At 42.5% G+C, this 17,634-nt stretch overlaps 1 protein-coding gene across 4 annotated transcripts in view; it reads left to right on the forward strand.

Moving 5' to 3' along the window:
• The window catches only part of VDR (vitamin D receptor), a 99,349-nt gene extending 92,359 nt beyond the window's left edge, over positions 1-6,990 (forward strand). For all 4 annotated transcript variants that reach the window (XM_078384628.1, XM_020784506.3, XM_078384629.1 and 1 more), the window contains 4 exons: positions 835-988; positions 3,080-3,231; positions 4,531-4,647; positions 6,125-6,990. In XM_078384628.1, the coding sequence (XP_078240754.1) occupies positions 835-988; positions 3,080-3,231; positions 4,531-4,647; positions 6,125-6,384 (683 nt within the window). In that variant the 3' untranslated portion in view covers positions 6,385-6,990. The remainder of the gene's footprint in view (positions 1-834; positions 989-3,079; positions 3,232-4,530; positions 4,648-6,124) is intronic.
• Positions 6,991-17,634: the final 10,644 nt, after the last annotated feature.

Raw genomic sequence — 17,634 nt, forward strand, 5'->3', positions numbered from 1 at the left:
AGAGGAACCAAATCATTCTGTCTGCATTCTTACTGAATGGGTCATTCCAGAAGCAGCAGCATTCTACGTATTGAATATTCAGGGCCCTTACCCCAGAAGGCTAGCAATAAACCATTCTTCCTAGACTCTCGCAATGCTTTTTCTCTTTATGAGAAGTACCAAGTTGTGAACGATGAAGATACTGTACACCACTGGTTCTTAACCTTGGGTTACTCAGGAGTTTTGGACTGCATCTCCACCAACTGTGCTGGCTGGGGTTTCTGGGAGTTGCAGTTCAAAAACATCCGAGTAATAAAGGTTAAGAACCACTGCTGTACACCATTATTTTCACCTTTCAGCTAATCTTAACATTCACAGCATACTAACTTGCTTTCATCCAAAACGAAATTGTATGTTAAATCATGCATAACACTAAAGTATATAGGCTGAAGCTCAAAGAGTTGCATTGTGTCTGTTTTCAGGATTCGGCATCCAGGAGAGAACTGGAAACAATTTGTATTTAATTGGTTATGCAAATTTTAAGCCACTTTACTGGTTTAAAAAGAAAAATATTAAAGCATTTCAAAGTGAAACCAGAATGACACTTTAAAGCAACATACAGTAGAAAACGAAATATAAAATAATCTACCATTTTTAAAACATTACACTAGCCAGTACTAGTCATCACAAAACTTTAAGCTTTAGTACTGCATTTAATGCATTGTATTTAGAGCCTTTCATACGCTTGCTTTGAACAGGGTCTTTTCCCCTTTCAATTTGGACTGCTTTTATCATGCTAGGGCCATGTCCGAGATAAGAAGTCTAATTGTGCGTTTTCTCCCCCTTCCCCTGCAGAGCCTAAGATTCCAGAGCTGAGCGATGACAGCGATGAGAGTGGATGCATGTCTATCGACTTCTCACACCTCTCCATGTTGCCTCACCTGGCTGACCTTGTTAGCTACAGCATCCAGAAAGTGATTGGCTTTGCAAAAATGATTCCAGGATTCAAGTAAGGAGGCACTGGATTTCTAATACAGTGTGTGCATTTTCTTTGTGTCTCGTGTTTTTTTTAAAAAAAAATTGTTAAAACATTAAAAGAAATAAAATAGCAGCATGCTACACTCCACGTGACGGAGTGAGCGCCCGTCGCTTGTCCCAGCTCCTGCCAACCTAGCGGTTCGAAAGCATGCAAATGCGAGTAGATAAATAGGGACCACCTCGGTGGGAAGGTAACAGTGTTCCGTGTCTAAGTCACACTGGCCATGTGACCACGGAAGATTGTCTTCGGACAAAACGCTGGCTCTATGGCTTGGAAACGGGGATGAGCACCATCCCCTAGAGTCGGAACATGACTAGACAAAAATTGTCAAGGGAAACCTTTACCTTTTTACACTCTTTATGAGGCATATTCATGATAGGTTACAACATAATAAACACATCTGTCACTAAAGTAGAGTAAAATATATTATTCTGAAAAGAAGCTGAAATCGTAACAAAAATAGCAGAGGAGTATAAATAAAAGCAATCGCTCCTTTACTAGCACAAGATAAATGCTCACTTCTACTTTGGGAAAGTCCTACAACCCCTCAATGGCCGTCTCTTCAGTTGGCAAGTGTGCAGCAACCTGTACACAGTTGCACATACAACAGCCGGTTGTTGTAGGCTTAAAGGCTTAAAGATCAGGAAGCCAAACCAAGCCTAGCCTTGGCAGAGGACTGGCACCGGGCATGTTGAACTGCCTCCTAAAGGAAATCAGAGAGGGAAGGTTGGGTAAGGCCTGCTATGGCCAGAAGTTCTCCATACATTTCCTGTCTTGTCATGGGTTTGTTGCTCAGGAGTTTGGGTGGCTGCTGATCTGAACCTCTCTGTGCCCAGGACAAGTGGTATAACATTAATTGGATTACTATTTTGCCTCACAGTCACAGTGAAAGTTTTGCTGATGTTATGTCTGGGCTTATATAAGTAGAGAATATCTCTTCAGGTTTCCATTCTGCAAAATCTGAGTAATTGTGACATACTGGCAGAGGGTTCTGGTATCTCCTGCTCAGCCTATTGTAGGAGCATCTGGAATAGGATGCCTGCTTCCAGCGGTTTCAGTCCTACAGTTTGGAAACCAATTTGAACATACTCAGTCTACCTCTGATTTTTTTTTTGCATTTTTCTTACAAATTGGAATTGCAGTTATCCCTAGACATCCATTAAAGACAAGAAATCTAAGTGTACTGTGCTCAAAATTAAATTCATCATTATGTTATGAGGGGGGAAGCTTATTACAAGAAATGCCAAAACAGAATTTTTTTTTTTTAGTCTAGGAAGTTATAACTGCATTGTATGTATCTTTACAGTCTTCCAAGTGCAGTATGTGTCAGTTATTGAGTTTTTATGGAATGAGAATTGAGAGCAGTTCTCCCACTTTCCTTCCGTGGCCTGATGTGATTGATGAAAATCCTCACGTCTCACTGTGAGCCAAAAGAGTAATGTAATTGATGGCTATGCCACTTGCTCAGTTCATCCACTTAGCTTGCAGTAGTAGGGCCTGTTTGCAGATCTGACCACAGTTTGAGCATGAATGGAGATGTCATATGATCACTCAACCATGTTGCCATTTTGAATGAGGATTTATTCCATTGTCAGAGTTAAAGCATAAGGATTCTGCATGGATTGCTCTGCTCTCAATAGCTCTCAGGGCCATTTGTGGATTATCTGCCCTGGAAGTATTGCACTTGAATTGACACTGGGTAACATGAGAGTGCTGTCTATGTTACCTTATTCCTGCATGTTTGCTATCACTTGATGCTACCATCAGTTTGTTATGGGCAAGAGGTGTGTACCTACCTATGGTAACTGTATTGAGCGCACAGTGGTTTTGAGGTGTTTAGGAGCTGCCCTCTAGGGGATTATGAGAGTAAGGTCATAACTGAGAGTACTGTATGGTAAATTATTGAGAGTCTGGTAAACTGTTCATCAAAGGAGCTGCTTTATAGTACAAACCATTCAGCTTGGAGGTAAGCAAACTAGCATTAAGCTTAACTCTTATATGGAGCAGTGTAGATGGAGGATGTGGGGTCTCGGATACATATTCTCTTTTCTCAATATTTAGAGATCTAACAGCGGAGGATCAGATTGCTCTCCTGAAATCAAGTGCCATTGAAGTTATTATGCTCCGTTCAAACCAGTCGTTTTCTCTAGAAGATATGTCCTGGACTTGTGGCAGCAATGATTTCAAATACCAGATCAGTGATGTGACTCAAGGTATCGTAGTTCCACATCTGAATACATTATTATTGTCATCATTTGTTGTAGTTCTGTCCCTCCTTTCCTTCAGTGAGCTCAAGGCAGCTTACATGGCTCTCCTTCCCTCTACCTTGTGAGCTAGGTCAGGCTGAGAGACTATGACTGGTCCAGAGTTGCCTGGTGCATTTCATGACCAAATGGAGATTTGAACCCACATTAGCTGAGTTGTAGTCTAACATTACTTACCAAAATAGTTATGCACCAAATTTTCCATTTGCTCAAAGCATTTTGCAGCAGATATTTTTTAGAAAAGGGTGTGTATGTGCGAGGGGATGACAGTGATGCATCTGACAAGAGGGAGCTGTGTTTGTGACTTCAGGCAAATGATGTTTTAGAGGTGATTCACAAAACAGACTTTTCAGGCTTTTCCCAATTGCAGAGACGCTATTTTGTCATGAGGGAGAGTCACTGGGCCATCTGATTGCTTTAGAAATGGACTGACTTCCTTATTTAGCAAGCCACTGTACAGTCTTCAAAAGATGATGCTTTGTGATAATGTGCCAGGGTGGGAGTTGGACCTCGGCTTAAGCATCCAGGCAATATTCTGCTGTCTCTGCTTTTATCTCCTTCGAAAGAAAAGAAGTTGTTAAGGCCAGGATGGAGAAGATAGGAAGATGAACAATCAATTGTATAAATTGGTTAACTTACCACCCTGCCATTTAGTTTGAATGTGATTTAAGTGTTTTCTTGTGAAATCTCCATTTCTTTTAATAGACTATTCACATTACAACATGAGGACACAACTAGTCTCGTTCATCAGTCCTCTGAGATATCTTGGGAAGACAAATGTCTACTTTGGCTGACAAATCTTTATGTCTTAAGTAGAGATGGGGGTATTCATATATGAATACCCTCCCACAGGTAGACATAATGAGGGTCCGGCCTCCTGGCAAACTCTGCGGTGCCTTCCTATCGCTCTGGAGCTCACAGTGGATTAAGCACTCCTGGCAGGAGGTGGGACGACAAGCCTCTCTGCCAGGTCAAAGAATGACTCTCCAACCACGAGCTCTGGAGCAATAGGAAGGGAGTGCAGAACCCACAGCAGCAGCAGACAGTGAGTGGATAGTTCAGCCCCAGGGGGTTGGACTCTCATTGTGTCCACCCGTGGGGGGGTATTCATATACGAATACCCCCATCTCTAGTCTTAAGCTGTTGACATGTGCTTATTCTTGAGGTTGTTCTTTGCTCTGTTTTGAACTGGCTGGTCATTTGTCAAGGATCTGTTCTCTGCTTCTCAAAAGAATTGTTTCCTTTCAGCTGGCCACAGTCTGGATTTGCTTGAGCCCCTTGTTAAGTTTCAGATTGGACTGAAGAAACTGAGCCTGCATGAAGAAGAGCACGTGCTCCTCATGGCCATCTGCATCCTCTCTCCTGGTAAGAGAGAATCAATCATCTCAGGCTGCATTTGGGTGGGCCATCGTTCAACAACCGGTGGCATCTGTGAGCCACTTCATACATTGGTTGCATAGCCGCAAGTCTTGCTTAGTAAATAACCCATGTAGCTGTATATACTGCAACACATGAAAATATTTTTTTTACTACTTGCTTTTAGAAATAAGGGTTGCCACAAGTCAGAATTGACTTGATGGCAGATTATTATGATTTCCATTTTGTTACAGAATGTCCATCAAAACACTCTCAAGTGGAGCTTAGTTATGTTACTTTTTGGGCTATAGCTCCCAGGATCCCCAGCCAGCATGGCCTATGGTGATGCTGGCTGGGGATTCCGGAAGTTGTAGTCCAAAAAGTAATATTTCTAAGCTCTAAGAGGAAAAAGACCACTTCATATACAGCAGTCATTGAAGGACTGTTTTTCCTAATTCCTTCCAAAACTGGGATTCTTAAACTCTTTACATTTTAGGTTGCTTTCAGGCAAAATCATTTTATGGCTATTCTGTCTTTCCTTCCTTAAAAGACCTTGTGGCAAGAAAGACACGGAATAGATGGTGTAGAAAAACAGGAGAGTTACAGATTAATGGAGTTCCCAGGAAAATTCTGTGAATGAGACAGTGAGATTGTGAATAAAAGACTTTTTCTGAAACTGCGATTACCCAGGAATCTCTTGTTTACTTGTATGATTATTACAGTTATTCAGAGTCCTGGGGGTTTTTTAATGACGGATAAGATCCACATTAGTTAATTTTACTTCTGATATCCCCTGGTTTGTTCTATGTGCACAAAACCAAACTATAACGGTGACCTTTTCTATTCCCTGTGTATAACACCAATGGAACTAAACAGTTCCTTCCACAGTCTAGTAACATGGAATAAGAATTTGAATTGCAATAAGGTACCATGAGCTTTGCTCTGCTCTCCTATCCATTTAAGACACCGTCTGAACAGTTACCTGAAGTGGTTGCACTTCAGCATTTTGCTTTTACCTTTCCTGTGCAAAAACCTGGGCCTCAAAAAGAAAGAAAAATTAAACCTTTTCATGGTTTCTCTTAACAGAAGGTCTTATGGTGCTCCTTTTCCAGAGAATTGCCCCAGCGCTTCTCCTCAGTTATCAAAATGTCTTTTTAAAAAAAAAAAAAAATTAGATGGCAACTCTGCACCTTTGCACCCACTGGCCATATTCGGCAGGCTTCTTTCTTCTAATACTTGGTATTCATGATCCTTGAATCTTAATATTTCATGGCCCATCTCATTCTCCTGTCTCACATGAAATTTATAAGAGGGTGCATAAAAGTACCTGAGCAGACGCCACAAGATTTGTTTTTAGAGCTGTGTTTGTTGCTTTGTGAGGGAAGAGGAATTGTGAGGATTCTCATAACATAACAACAGTACAACCCAACTGGAGTGCATCCAGCCTTTGTCATTTGTCCAGTCACTTATGTGTTCTGTTCCTTAGATCGTCCTGGTGTTCAGGACACTGCTCTGGTGGAGTCCATCCAGGATCGCCTTTCTGAAATTCTGCGGACATACATTATCTGCCGACACCCTCCTCCAGGCAACCGCCTGCTCTATGCCAAGATGATCCAGAAGCTGGCAGACCTGAGGAGCCTGAATGAGGAGCATTCCAAACAGTACCGCTGCCTCTCTTTCCTGCCTGAACACAGCATGCAACTCACTCCGTTGGTCCTTGAAGTCTTTGGCAATGAGATCTCCTGACTCGGTGTTTGGAAATGAAGCACATTGAAGGAAAGGAAGGTGTCAGCCCAGCTTCCCACTGGTGGCAGACTGAGAGCTTTGGCTCAAGTGAAGTTTTGTATATTCTGTCCGCAAGAGTTCTAGGTTCCTTTTTCACACTACCGGAGGGATGGTGTTGGTTTGTACATTGTCAGCCTCATCCTTTGCATTGCTGCTGAGCAGCAGTCTCCAACCTTGTCCCCTTTTTCTTGCCAATCAAAACTTAATAGCTCTCTCACTTGCTGCTTTGCTAAGATGAAACTGTTTGCTGCTTTTCTGTGTCGAGCTTTTCAAGCCAGCAACAAAAACTTTTGCACTGTGTGTTAAGAAAGGTAACCATCGAGCGAGAGGTTCTCCTTAGAAATGGTGGAATTGACAATGGGCTTGAGAATGACGGGACATTGGGTAGCCTTGCATGCCATGTTCAGAAGTTTCAGTCCAGGATGATTACAGCTGCAGAGATTAATATCTTCTCTTTTTTGTGCCCAGAGTCCACTCTCCCCATCTTGTGCGAAATACCAAGGCTCTTCAGCACAATCATTGTTAGACGCATAATGAAGGGGAAATATATACTTACTGGATTAAGTATCTTGTTCCAATCTTTCTGGCTTTTTAAAAAGTTGCAATTTGTGCATTGTGTAGAAATGTGTCTATCAAATTGCTGGCGATAAAGCTGCAACTAGAGGAAAATAACCACATAAACACGTCTTATGGAAGTCTTGTGGGATGCTTAAATGTTGAGCTCCAGCCAGAAACTCAGCCAGCCCTTGCATGAGAAGCAAGTCCAATAAACCTGTGCTCTCCGCAACTGTTTTCCTTGCAGTTTCAAGCACTACCAACAACCAACAGATTTCAGGCAGCCCAATGATAGTGGAGCAGAGTCATAATCCATTCAAGAACTTTGAGTTGTTCAGAATACAGTGGGGTCTTGACTTGAGAACTTAATCCGTATTGGAAGGCGGTTCTCAAGTCAAAAAGTTCTCAAGTCAAATCTGCATTTCCCATAGGAATGCATTGAAAACCATTTAATCCGTATCTGCTCTTTTCCATCCATAGAAACTAAGGGAAAGCTGCTATTCCGCCTTCGACCACTAGAGGGGGGATATTTTGTTTCTTTTTTTCTTAGGTCAAGAAAGGTTCAGGGAAGGCAGGGAAAATACAGTCCAGGCAGTACAGTACCAGGCAGTCCGAAGACTGTCTCCCAATCCACTCTCTAAACGCTGAGAGGAGTGAGGAAGCAGACAAGCACCCTTTTCACTGGCCAACAGTTAACTGAAAGTTCACATTTTGCACTTTCCCTGCCTCCCACGTGGTTTTTTTTCAGTTCTTAACTCAAATCTAAGTACTTAAGTCAAGTCAATATTTTCCTATGAGAGTGGTTCTTAAGTCAAAATGTTCTTAACTCAAGCCTTTCTTAAGTCAAGACCCCACTGTAATATCCTAGAATCTCTTTGAGAGGGATGTGGAGGAAACCCCTTGTAGTCTGGCCAAACTGTATGCAAAGCTGTGCTGAATGATTCTAATCACCACATAAAGACCTGCTGTGCATAAATGATTGCCAGCTGTCTCCATGCTGGAGCCCTAATGTTTGAGTCAGTCCTTAATTATACTCAGGGAGGTTAAAACTAATTTATTTTTGTCACTCATAAGATGTTTACTGTGAGATTGGTGATCTCTGGAAAAATTAAGCACAAGCTGTCACAAGCTAGCAAGGTAGGAAATTAATCAATATTCAGTAAAACAATGTTTTAGCAGAGAATTGTTTGGTCTAAGCAGTTGTGGTATTTGTCCCAAAGAATCTGAAATAATACTGATAACCTTTCCTTGGACCAACTTCCTTTTCTTGTACAAATATGCAACTTTTTCAATGCCACAGAGCTGTTAAGCATGGAAAATAGAATGATAAATTAATTATCAAACTGTTGAGAGAACAATATTGCTTACAGATGAACATTTTCTCATCACTTTAGATAAATAATTGTCTGTTTGTAAAATACACATACTGTTCGCTTCACATACATGCTTATACACTAGCCAGGATGCTCTTGTATATGTTTGTACATGATAGTGATAGCTGCATATTGGATATGTGCCTATAGATTTTCACCTGAAATGAGGCAGCACATAGTTTAGGAAGTATCTGAGGTTGTGTTGGTAGACGGAGCAACTGAGGATGAACGGGAGCTTTCTTTTGGAAATAGAATCTCTCTTTTGCTCACTAGGAGTCAGTAAGGTAATAACATATTAAAAAATGAAAAATGTTGTGTAAAGTGTCTTGAACTTGTGCCAAAGCAATTATTCTTTCCTCCCAAAATTATGAGTAGATTGTTTGACTCTGAAATTGTTCTAAATTACTAGGATTGGAAGGATCTAAATTAACTTCCTTCTGTTCCTATTTGAGAGCTGGCACAAGGGTAGCCCACCCAGATTGAGACAGTCACTGCTGTGTGTACTTGTGTGAGCAAATATTCTGTGTCTGGTTCCACTTCTGCAGCAGGACATGCCCCTATACAGTAATTCACACTGATTTTAGCCCACTGTAGTGGCATTTGCAGCATGTCTCTGCATCTCATCCTATTTAAAATGCTATATGATTGTTCCATTCTTTTGCCATGAACCATGCAAGAGTTGAACGTGAGATGCACATCTACAAGTGCATGGTGGGCTTACAGGAGGGAGTTTGACAAAGTCACTGTTCTCAAATGTTGAAGAATGCCCCAAAGCTCATCAAGCAGCTGCCTTTGGTCTCAATATTGAGTACTACCAACTAAGACTGACTTCAGCTGTTCACAGCTTTAGGCAGGGTTCTTTCCTAGCTCTCCAAAGAGATGCCAGCAATTGAACCTAGGACCTTTTTGCATCAAAATCATGTGATCAGCCACTGAACTGCATTTCCCTGCGAGCTGCAGTTACAGGTGAGATTTGAATCTTGTATATTCCATCTCATGAAACACTTTCCAGGCCCAGAACCATAGAATAATGGAAGGGGGCCTATAAGGCCATTGAGTCCACCCCCCTGCTCAATGCAAGAATTCAGATCAAAGCAGATCTGACAGATGGTTGTCCAATTTTTGTTTGAAGGCCTCCAGTGTTGGAGTGCTTACCACCTCCCAAGGTGATTGGTTTCATTGTCATACTGCTCTAACAGTTAAGAATACCCCTAAAATGGCAGATCATCATGATTGCCATCTTGCTGCAAAATCAGTTCCTACCTAAAGTTGTTCCCCTCAAGAAGGAGAGAAGTGGAACCAGTCATACTCATAACCTCCATATACTGTATTCGACTAGGCTTTGTAATACGTTGTAATACAGATCAGACTGCTGCTCAGGTGTGCTGTGTTTGGATTATAAAAATACTTTCTGGGCAAAGAACTTTTGTAGTCTATTGGGATTCATAGACATTCTCTGTTTTCTTCTCTCTCTTTCTGCACCTCTTCCTCCACCTTTTAGAGGAAGAATAGTTTTGTTTCGTCTTTTGGTTTTCTGCCCATAGCCCGAAAGCAATAGCTGGCCCCTGAGATGCTTTCAGGTGAGGCTTTTATAATACTCTCATCACATTCATGAAATTGTACAGAGAGTCCTTGATGTAGGCAAGAGAAAAAAATAGCTACATAATGCTTTTTGGCTGAGAAGGTTATGCTTCCTCCCTCTGGACACATTCTCTTCTGTTAAAAATTCCCTTTGGGCTAGTCACCTGTACCTGGGCCCGCTGTCTAGAAACATCCTGGATCTAAATGAATGAGTTGTCACTGTAGTTATTAAGAAAATTTACCTGGCTACTGTATTTCAAAGCAAGTTTGAGTGGGTAGTTTTGATCTCCAGTCCCTACGTTAAATCCATTCACAGTGCCTCTGCTGAACAATTTGCACCAGATTCTGTGGCATAATTGAATGTGTAAATAGCTATTTAATGTAAGTTTAAAATATTCTGTTGTAAAATGGAAATTAGATTTTAAAAATGACATTTGAATCAAAGCTGCTTTTTAAAGAGAGCCCAGGATTTCTTTTCTCCAAATTTGCATGTAAAAGCCAAACCTGTACAGTGTAAGAGCAGTAGCTTTTTTCCAAATGTGAAACACAAATCATCTCTCGTTTGTTGCCTTGTGTAATTCAAATTGTCATGCAATGCACTTTATTAAAATTAGCAGAATGATTTAAAGAGAAAAATTATATTTTAATTATAGTGATGACATTGATGATGATGATGATTTAGAAACTGTTGCTATCTTTTTATTCCTCTGTACATCTTTGGGCTTTTTTCAAATGGATGAAAAGAATATATAATACAAAGGAAAAAAAACTATTCCAGAGCTTTATTGATAAAGAATGATTAAATGCTATTTTCGTAGTTGTAAGTGCAATATGCTGTTACCTTATTAAATAAAAATGTATTGCTTTGTGAAAAAAATATTTCATTTAAGGAATATTTTTATAGTTTGATCCAACTCAAGTTTGATCAGACTCACTAACTTCACTGGATTTCTTACACCCAGGAAAAGAAAGGGCTCCTCTTTGAAATAAAGAGGCACCAAATCGGAAGCCAACTTATATTGTGTCACATATTTTGTCCATCCAGCCCTACTACTGTCTGTGCTAATTGGCAGAAGCTCTCCAGAGTTTGTGTCGTCTGCCTCTCTCGGAAAAAACTATTGTACACATTAAACCAGATTGCCTCTTCAATAAATCTCACCTTATTTAAGATTTTATTAAGGAGAAGAGAGCCAACCTGACTTGTATCATGGTGACCTGAGTTGGCACTGAGGGAGGGGTTGCCCTCTCCCGGATGTGTCCTCTGGGGTACTTGGTCCGGCATCAGGACAGGTCAGAGGGGCAGGGGGATTGTGATGTTCTACAGGATTCCATCAAGATCAACAGGACCTCCATGCTGCTAAGACCTAACCTGGAGTAACCTGTCAGTAGAGCTCAGGGGCAGATTTGGAACAGTGCTGGTGTAGTGCTCTCCCCATGACCCAGTACTCTCCCTATCATCTTGTTCATCTTGGTGGCAGTGTGCAGGTCACCCAGACTACTGATAGCCAGGGACTTCAATAACAACACTGAGTCTGGGCTTACAAATGCAGCCCTAGCATTCATGGAGTGCATGAGCCTATCCCAGCATGTCATCAGCCCCATGCATATTGCTGGTCACATTCTGGACCTGGTGTTCCCAGAAGCACAGATGAATAATTGTATGAGGGTGGAGAATATCAGTTCCCTTCCTTTTGTCATGGACAGACCTCTTCCTGCTGAAATTCACCCTTTGACAATGAAACACACACATAGCTGGCGGGAAGATTGGAACCATTAAAATGGCCCACCTAGATAGGCTTAAAGAGGCCTTTAGAAGATACCTGGCGGATCTGGCTGTGATCCTGGCAAAGTCCAGGTTACCAGATGGTATACTGAGGTGGCCCAGGCAGTTGACACAATCGCTCCCAAAAGACACCTCTGCTCCAGAGCCTGGCTTTCCCCCTGGTTCAGCAAAGAGCTTTGAGCTATGAAGTCAGCTAGGAGACAGAGTTGCTGGAGGACAGGCCAGATGGACCTAAATCTGGCAGCTGTTAAGATCCTGACCATGAGGTATAATGGTCTTTAATCAGCCAGAAGGATTTTTAATATCAAAATTATCACGGAGGCTGAGAACCAACAACTGGAACTTTTCTGGTTGACTCGTGGCCCCACCAACCCCAGTCAGTGACAGCTTTATCCTGGCATTTTTACCAGTGAGCAATTTGCCGCCTGTTTTAAACATGGCCCTTCTGGCTGGATCTTGTCCTCAGTAACAGTTTGGCCGACCCTGTTGAGACCCCCAGAGGCATTGTCTCCTCCCTCTGCCTGTTTGGTTCAGTTTGGGCCAGTAGCATCTGAGGAGGTGTCCAGAGCACTGGTTCGCTGACTGCTCTGCGTCCTTGCATGACCCTTGCCCTACCTGGCTAAAAAAAAAAAAAAAGCTACCAACGATATAACCTCATAATGGGTCTGTGGCGGAATGCCCCACGTCATGCCTGTCCATCACGGGGAGCTCAAGGGCAGGAGCCTATGACAGGACAGGAGGGGTGGAACCAAAAGAAAAGTTAGACACTTAGACAGTTAGAGGGAGAGTTAGGGAAAACAGGTTGTGAGATAAGGAATTGAAAAGAGAGTTAGGAGATTGAATTGAGAAAGTTAAGACAGAGGTTGGAAAGGTGGAATGCTAGAGAGAATAGGAAAGAAAAAGTAGAACAAATAGATAGTCAAAGAGTATTGTTAAAGTGAATAAAAACACATACAAACCATTGTGGAATCAAATGATATTTAATGAATGATCCTAAACATCTGTGATTTACATTTGTGATTTGTGAAACAACTATAATATCAATAAATCTGTTGTATTGGCAGCACGTGTCTTAAGATACATCTATTTGGTATTGAGTGAATAATACTTGGTGGCAGCGTGAAGTGAGGGAACGCATCCAGAGGGTGGACTTGGGTTTAAGGAAAATAAACGAAGGACACTGGGTGGACACGACAGGGCCATTATCATTGTTAATGCCTCCCTGAGAGTAACTTTCCATTGTGTGTAAAGGAAAGAATTGTTCAGCCCGAACTGAAGCAACCAAACTTGGCAATGGGCAATCACAACAACTATAGGTGACTATGTCTTTAATGGGCAAGTTGATCGAGCGGGCGGTGGCGGAGCAGCTCCAGACATACCTGGAGGATGAAAACTTCCTTGATCCTTTCCAGACTCAGGTTACACCACACCCGAGACAGCTCTGGTCATGCTGCAAGACAACCTTTTATGGGAAGATGACATAGGAGCTCAGGCCCCGTTGGTGGTTCTGGATCTCTCAGCAGCTTTTGATACCATCAACCATGGTATCCTCCTGGGCAGGCCCTCAAAGGTGGAGATTGGGAGTCTGGCATTAAGCTGGCCCCAGTCCTTCCTCTGAGGCCATATCCAGAGAGTGCTGTTTGGGATGAGTTGTCAGATTCCTCTCGGATTCTCATGATTTCCTTAGAGGGAGCACCCATGACCATGCTGAATCACTGAACACTTTGGTGCCAACAGATTTAATAATAAGCATCACAGAAACAATTCGTAGCATTGTAGAATAAAGACATGGATGTGAGGCACAGGTTCCCTTGCTTTAGCTACACCTGGTGAAAATACTGTTTTTCACAAAACCATTAAAGGGACAGGTGTGCTGTCCTCTTTTCATGAAGCCACTCCATCCTTGATGAAGGACTTTTCCAGTGCCGGTATGAGACCACACGGCCACCATAGTTAAATCACGGCACATATTCATGCCAATGGACCTAGCCACAATGGTTGCAAATTTGGTCACGCCATGAGGTACAGACCTAGAACTAACTCCACACATGGACCTAGAGGGGGTTCATGTCCTAGAGGTTGTTTGTGTTACAATGAGTACTACAAAGATTAGGACAAAGTCACAATTGACTTTTTGGCCACATGTTTCTTCACAATGGTAAATAATTGCATGGGTTCAGGTTCCAGGGACCCTGGTTTCGGGGTTCTTGCAACCCCTGGATTGTGGTCCCTGGGTTTTGGGGTTGCAATTACCCCTGGATTTGAGGTGCTTGTGGCCCCTGGAATGTGACTCCCAGGTTTGGGGGTTGCAGGGACCCCAGATGGGAGTTCTTGTGGCCGTAGATTTGGTGGTTCATTTCTGTTGGCCCTGGTTTTTGTGGTTCTCATGGCCACTGGGTTTTGGGGATCTTTTTGCCTCTAGATTTTGGGTTTTGGGGATGTGGTGGTTTCTGGATTATGGCCCAGAGATTTTGGGGTTCCTGTAAATCTGGATCATGGCCACCAGGTTTGGGGTTGCAAGGACCACAGATTTAGGAGTTCCTATGGCCCTGGGTTTTTAAGGTTCTTTTGGCCCCTACATTTTTAGGATTCATTTCTGGTGGCCCTGGATTTTGGGGTTCTTGTGGCTGTTGGTTTTGGGTTTTCACAGGCTTCAGGTTTGGTGGATCTTGTGGCCCCAGGATTTAGGGATGACCTTGTGTAAAAAGCATATGGATCTATGCATTAATGTTTTTGCTGCAAAGCCATGTGGCAAAGGATCCATGATTTCTGTGTTGTAGTCTGTGAGCATGGATGGGATCTATGATTTGATGGTGGTTTTGCAAGGATCACACATAAAAATCATATGAAATCATAAGAATCTGTTTTTTTAATTTCATGGATCTGACTTTTACCCAGACCTGTGTTTCAGTCACGTCATGTACATCACATGTCTACATTATATCACCTAAAAGAAAGAAAAAAGCCAATCAGTCAGGACCCACCGTAGATAAGTAGCGCCTCACTTAGCAACGTTAATCAGCTCCAGGAAAAACGTTGCTAAGCGATTTCATCGCTAAACAGAATAAAAAAGCCCATAGAAACACATTAAAACGTGCTTAATGCGTTCCTATGGGTTTAAAAATTGACCTTATGCCAAGATCCTCCATAGGGGCGGCCATTTTCGGTGCCTCTAAAGCGAGGTAAAACAGCGGGCGGCCATTTTGTTTTTCCGGCGGCCATTTTGGAACCGCCAATCAGCTGGCCGAAAATGGGGGCTTTGCGATGATTGCTTCCCTGCGATCATCGCAAAGCGATTTTTCCCCATAGGGGCCATCGCTAAGCGATCGCTATGGCGATGGCCAAAACCCCATCGCTAAGCGATTTCATCGCTCAACGGAGCGATCGCTAAGTGAGGCACCACTGTATATGATAAAAACCAACAGATTAGAAAGAGTTGACGGAAAAAATGGCCCAGTTTGTTTACGTGACAAATTCTTTCTATTTGATTGAAAACCCACACGTCATTAATATGGTTCAGTCACTCAGACGAGGATACAGTCCACTCAGCAGAGCCAATGTTTCAGGGAAACTGCTGGATAAAGAGCATGACAGAGAAATGGAGCAATGTGCAACACGTCTAGAGGGTAACATGGTTAACCTAAGTCTTGATGCGTGCAGTAATGTTAAGCATATGCTGTACATCATGAAACCCATTTCTGAAACTTTAAACAAAATAGCTGTTTTATTGTGCTGCTATTGGAATTTGGAAGGAACTGGGTGAGTTCTTAAAAACAGAACTAAACACTGACAGAATTAGATTACAAACATTTAAAAAACAAATGGGACTAGCATTGCCTCCAACTGATTTTCTCGCAAATATTGTCAATATCCGGTACCAGGGTCAAACCTTATCTGCTGAGGAAGAAGAGTTAGCTATGACATGAGGATCTAGTAACCATCCATCTGTAATGCCAAACTATAATAAACTTCAAGGTTAAGGGGGAACCATTCAAGAATTAGAGGTTCACTGAAGGTGTTCGTGATTGGGTTCTTTTGAAAGAGGGCCTGGGGTTCTGGCGGGAGGAACTGACAGAGACGAAGCAACTGGTACAAATAACGGTTGTTTATTGTCTTTAACTTCAGAAATACCTAAACTGAACGGATCTAACATTTCCACCTCTGGCAACAGCTTATAACTTTTAACTCTAACATTCTCAACAATCTTAGTTTCTTTCACATTCTCTTCACTCCAAGGATAGAGCTGGTTACTTGGTTCTGCAGCGGTGTGCTTAGAACTACACAAACCGTCCCGCAACAAGGGTGTACCACTCGGGAACCCTCCAACCTGGGGAGATAGGGACTGGTACCACAAGAGATCTCCTCCTTCCCCAAACCCGGAATAAGAGACGTTGTTTCCCATTTCCATTTTTCACTCTGTTCACCAACTCCCCTTTGATTCCAATTAGGTGGTGTTGGCAACAATCCTCCTCCCGTCACCAGATTGGGAAAGTCTTTTACCAGTTTAGCGATCCTCTCTCTCTGCTCTCCAGTCTCATCCGTCTGTATGCCTCTCTCTCTCAATTCCTTCCTCCCGCCTCTCTCCTCATTCTCTCCTTTTATATCTTCCCATCTCCACCCTCCTGACTCCTCCCTCGCTTGTCTCCCTTTCTCTTCTGCCAGAAACACTTCCACTGCCTTCGTAACTCCTGTTCCTTCATCGTCCAGTTTTATCAACTCCCCTACTGCACAATCTCCTTGTTTTTCTTGTGGTTCCTTCATTGAGGACGGCACACTTCTGTGCTCCTGCTCACCGTGTTTTAAAGGCAATCACACCAATTGACTTGGAGAAGTCACATAAGCACTTGGGTTTAGAGACTATTAAAGCAATGATTTCACTTTTAACAGCAGTACTGTAGCTTCTTATGCTGGTGTAGAAAGAATACTCTCTGCCTTTGAACTCATTAATTCTCAACTGAGAAATCATTTGGGACCCAATAAAATGGGAAAGCTTGTTTTTCTTTTCCAGATTATGAACAGACAAGAAGATGAAAATGAGCAAGCTAGAGGACAGCATTTTAAGTTTTTCAGATGTGGACCAAGTTGATAGACTAAGTTTTTTTAAAAAAAGTATTTTGATTTGACTACTAGTAGTGTAGCATATCAAGGGCTGGTGTGCGTGTGTTCCTGCCTCTCTGAGCAGCAGGGATTATTATATCATCTGCCACGGCTTTTTTCAACCCCACCTGGGTTACCCCATTTCTTTGAAATTAGCTGAAAAATTTAGAGTACCTGGAAGAAGAACAAGTTTTCCCAGAAATAAGGTATTGTTCTAAGAGACACCTGTTGTAATCCCAAGTGATTATGGTCTGATCTTAAATGGGCAATTAAGAGCTATTAATTTTGTACAGGACCTACTCCTCAATTACTGATATGCACCCATCTTGTAACCTGCATACTGTATTTGTGTCCTCTGGGTTATTGGGGGGGGGGGGGTCGGTGTTAGCTATGGAAGTGTATACATACATGCACTTCCAATTTACCACTGAGCAGTGCTGCTACTTACAGGACCACATGGAGGCCGTTACTCCACAGGAACACCATGGTTCAAGAGCAACTTGACAGCACATCACAGCAACACATATCATGACATTCCAAGGGTGTGAGTTTCTCTCCAGCACCTAGATTTTGCTCTTAGTGGTAATGTAGGCATTTGGTATTTGAAGAAATTCTGTTGAAAGACCCAAATTTCTAGACCTAGTTATGACAAGACCACATAAAATCTGGTTCTGCGTGTGCTAGGGAATAACAACACACGAACACCTTTGGGGGTTTCCATGGGCATCTGGTTGGGCGCCAAAGTGCCCCTCTGCGGGAGGGCAAGCTCTCCGACTGCCCCCGCTGCGAAAGTGGCAGGTCACTTTTTAAGATAGGGCTCCT

The sequence above is a fragment of the Pogona vitticeps genome, chromosome 2 (assembly GCF_051106095.1).
Source record: "Pogona vitticeps strain Pit_001003342236 chromosome 2, PviZW2.1, whole genome shotgun sequence".
In the NCBI taxonomy this organism is placed as follows: Eukaryota; Metazoa; Chordata; class Lepidosauria; order Squamata; family Agamidae; genus Pogona; species Pogona vitticeps.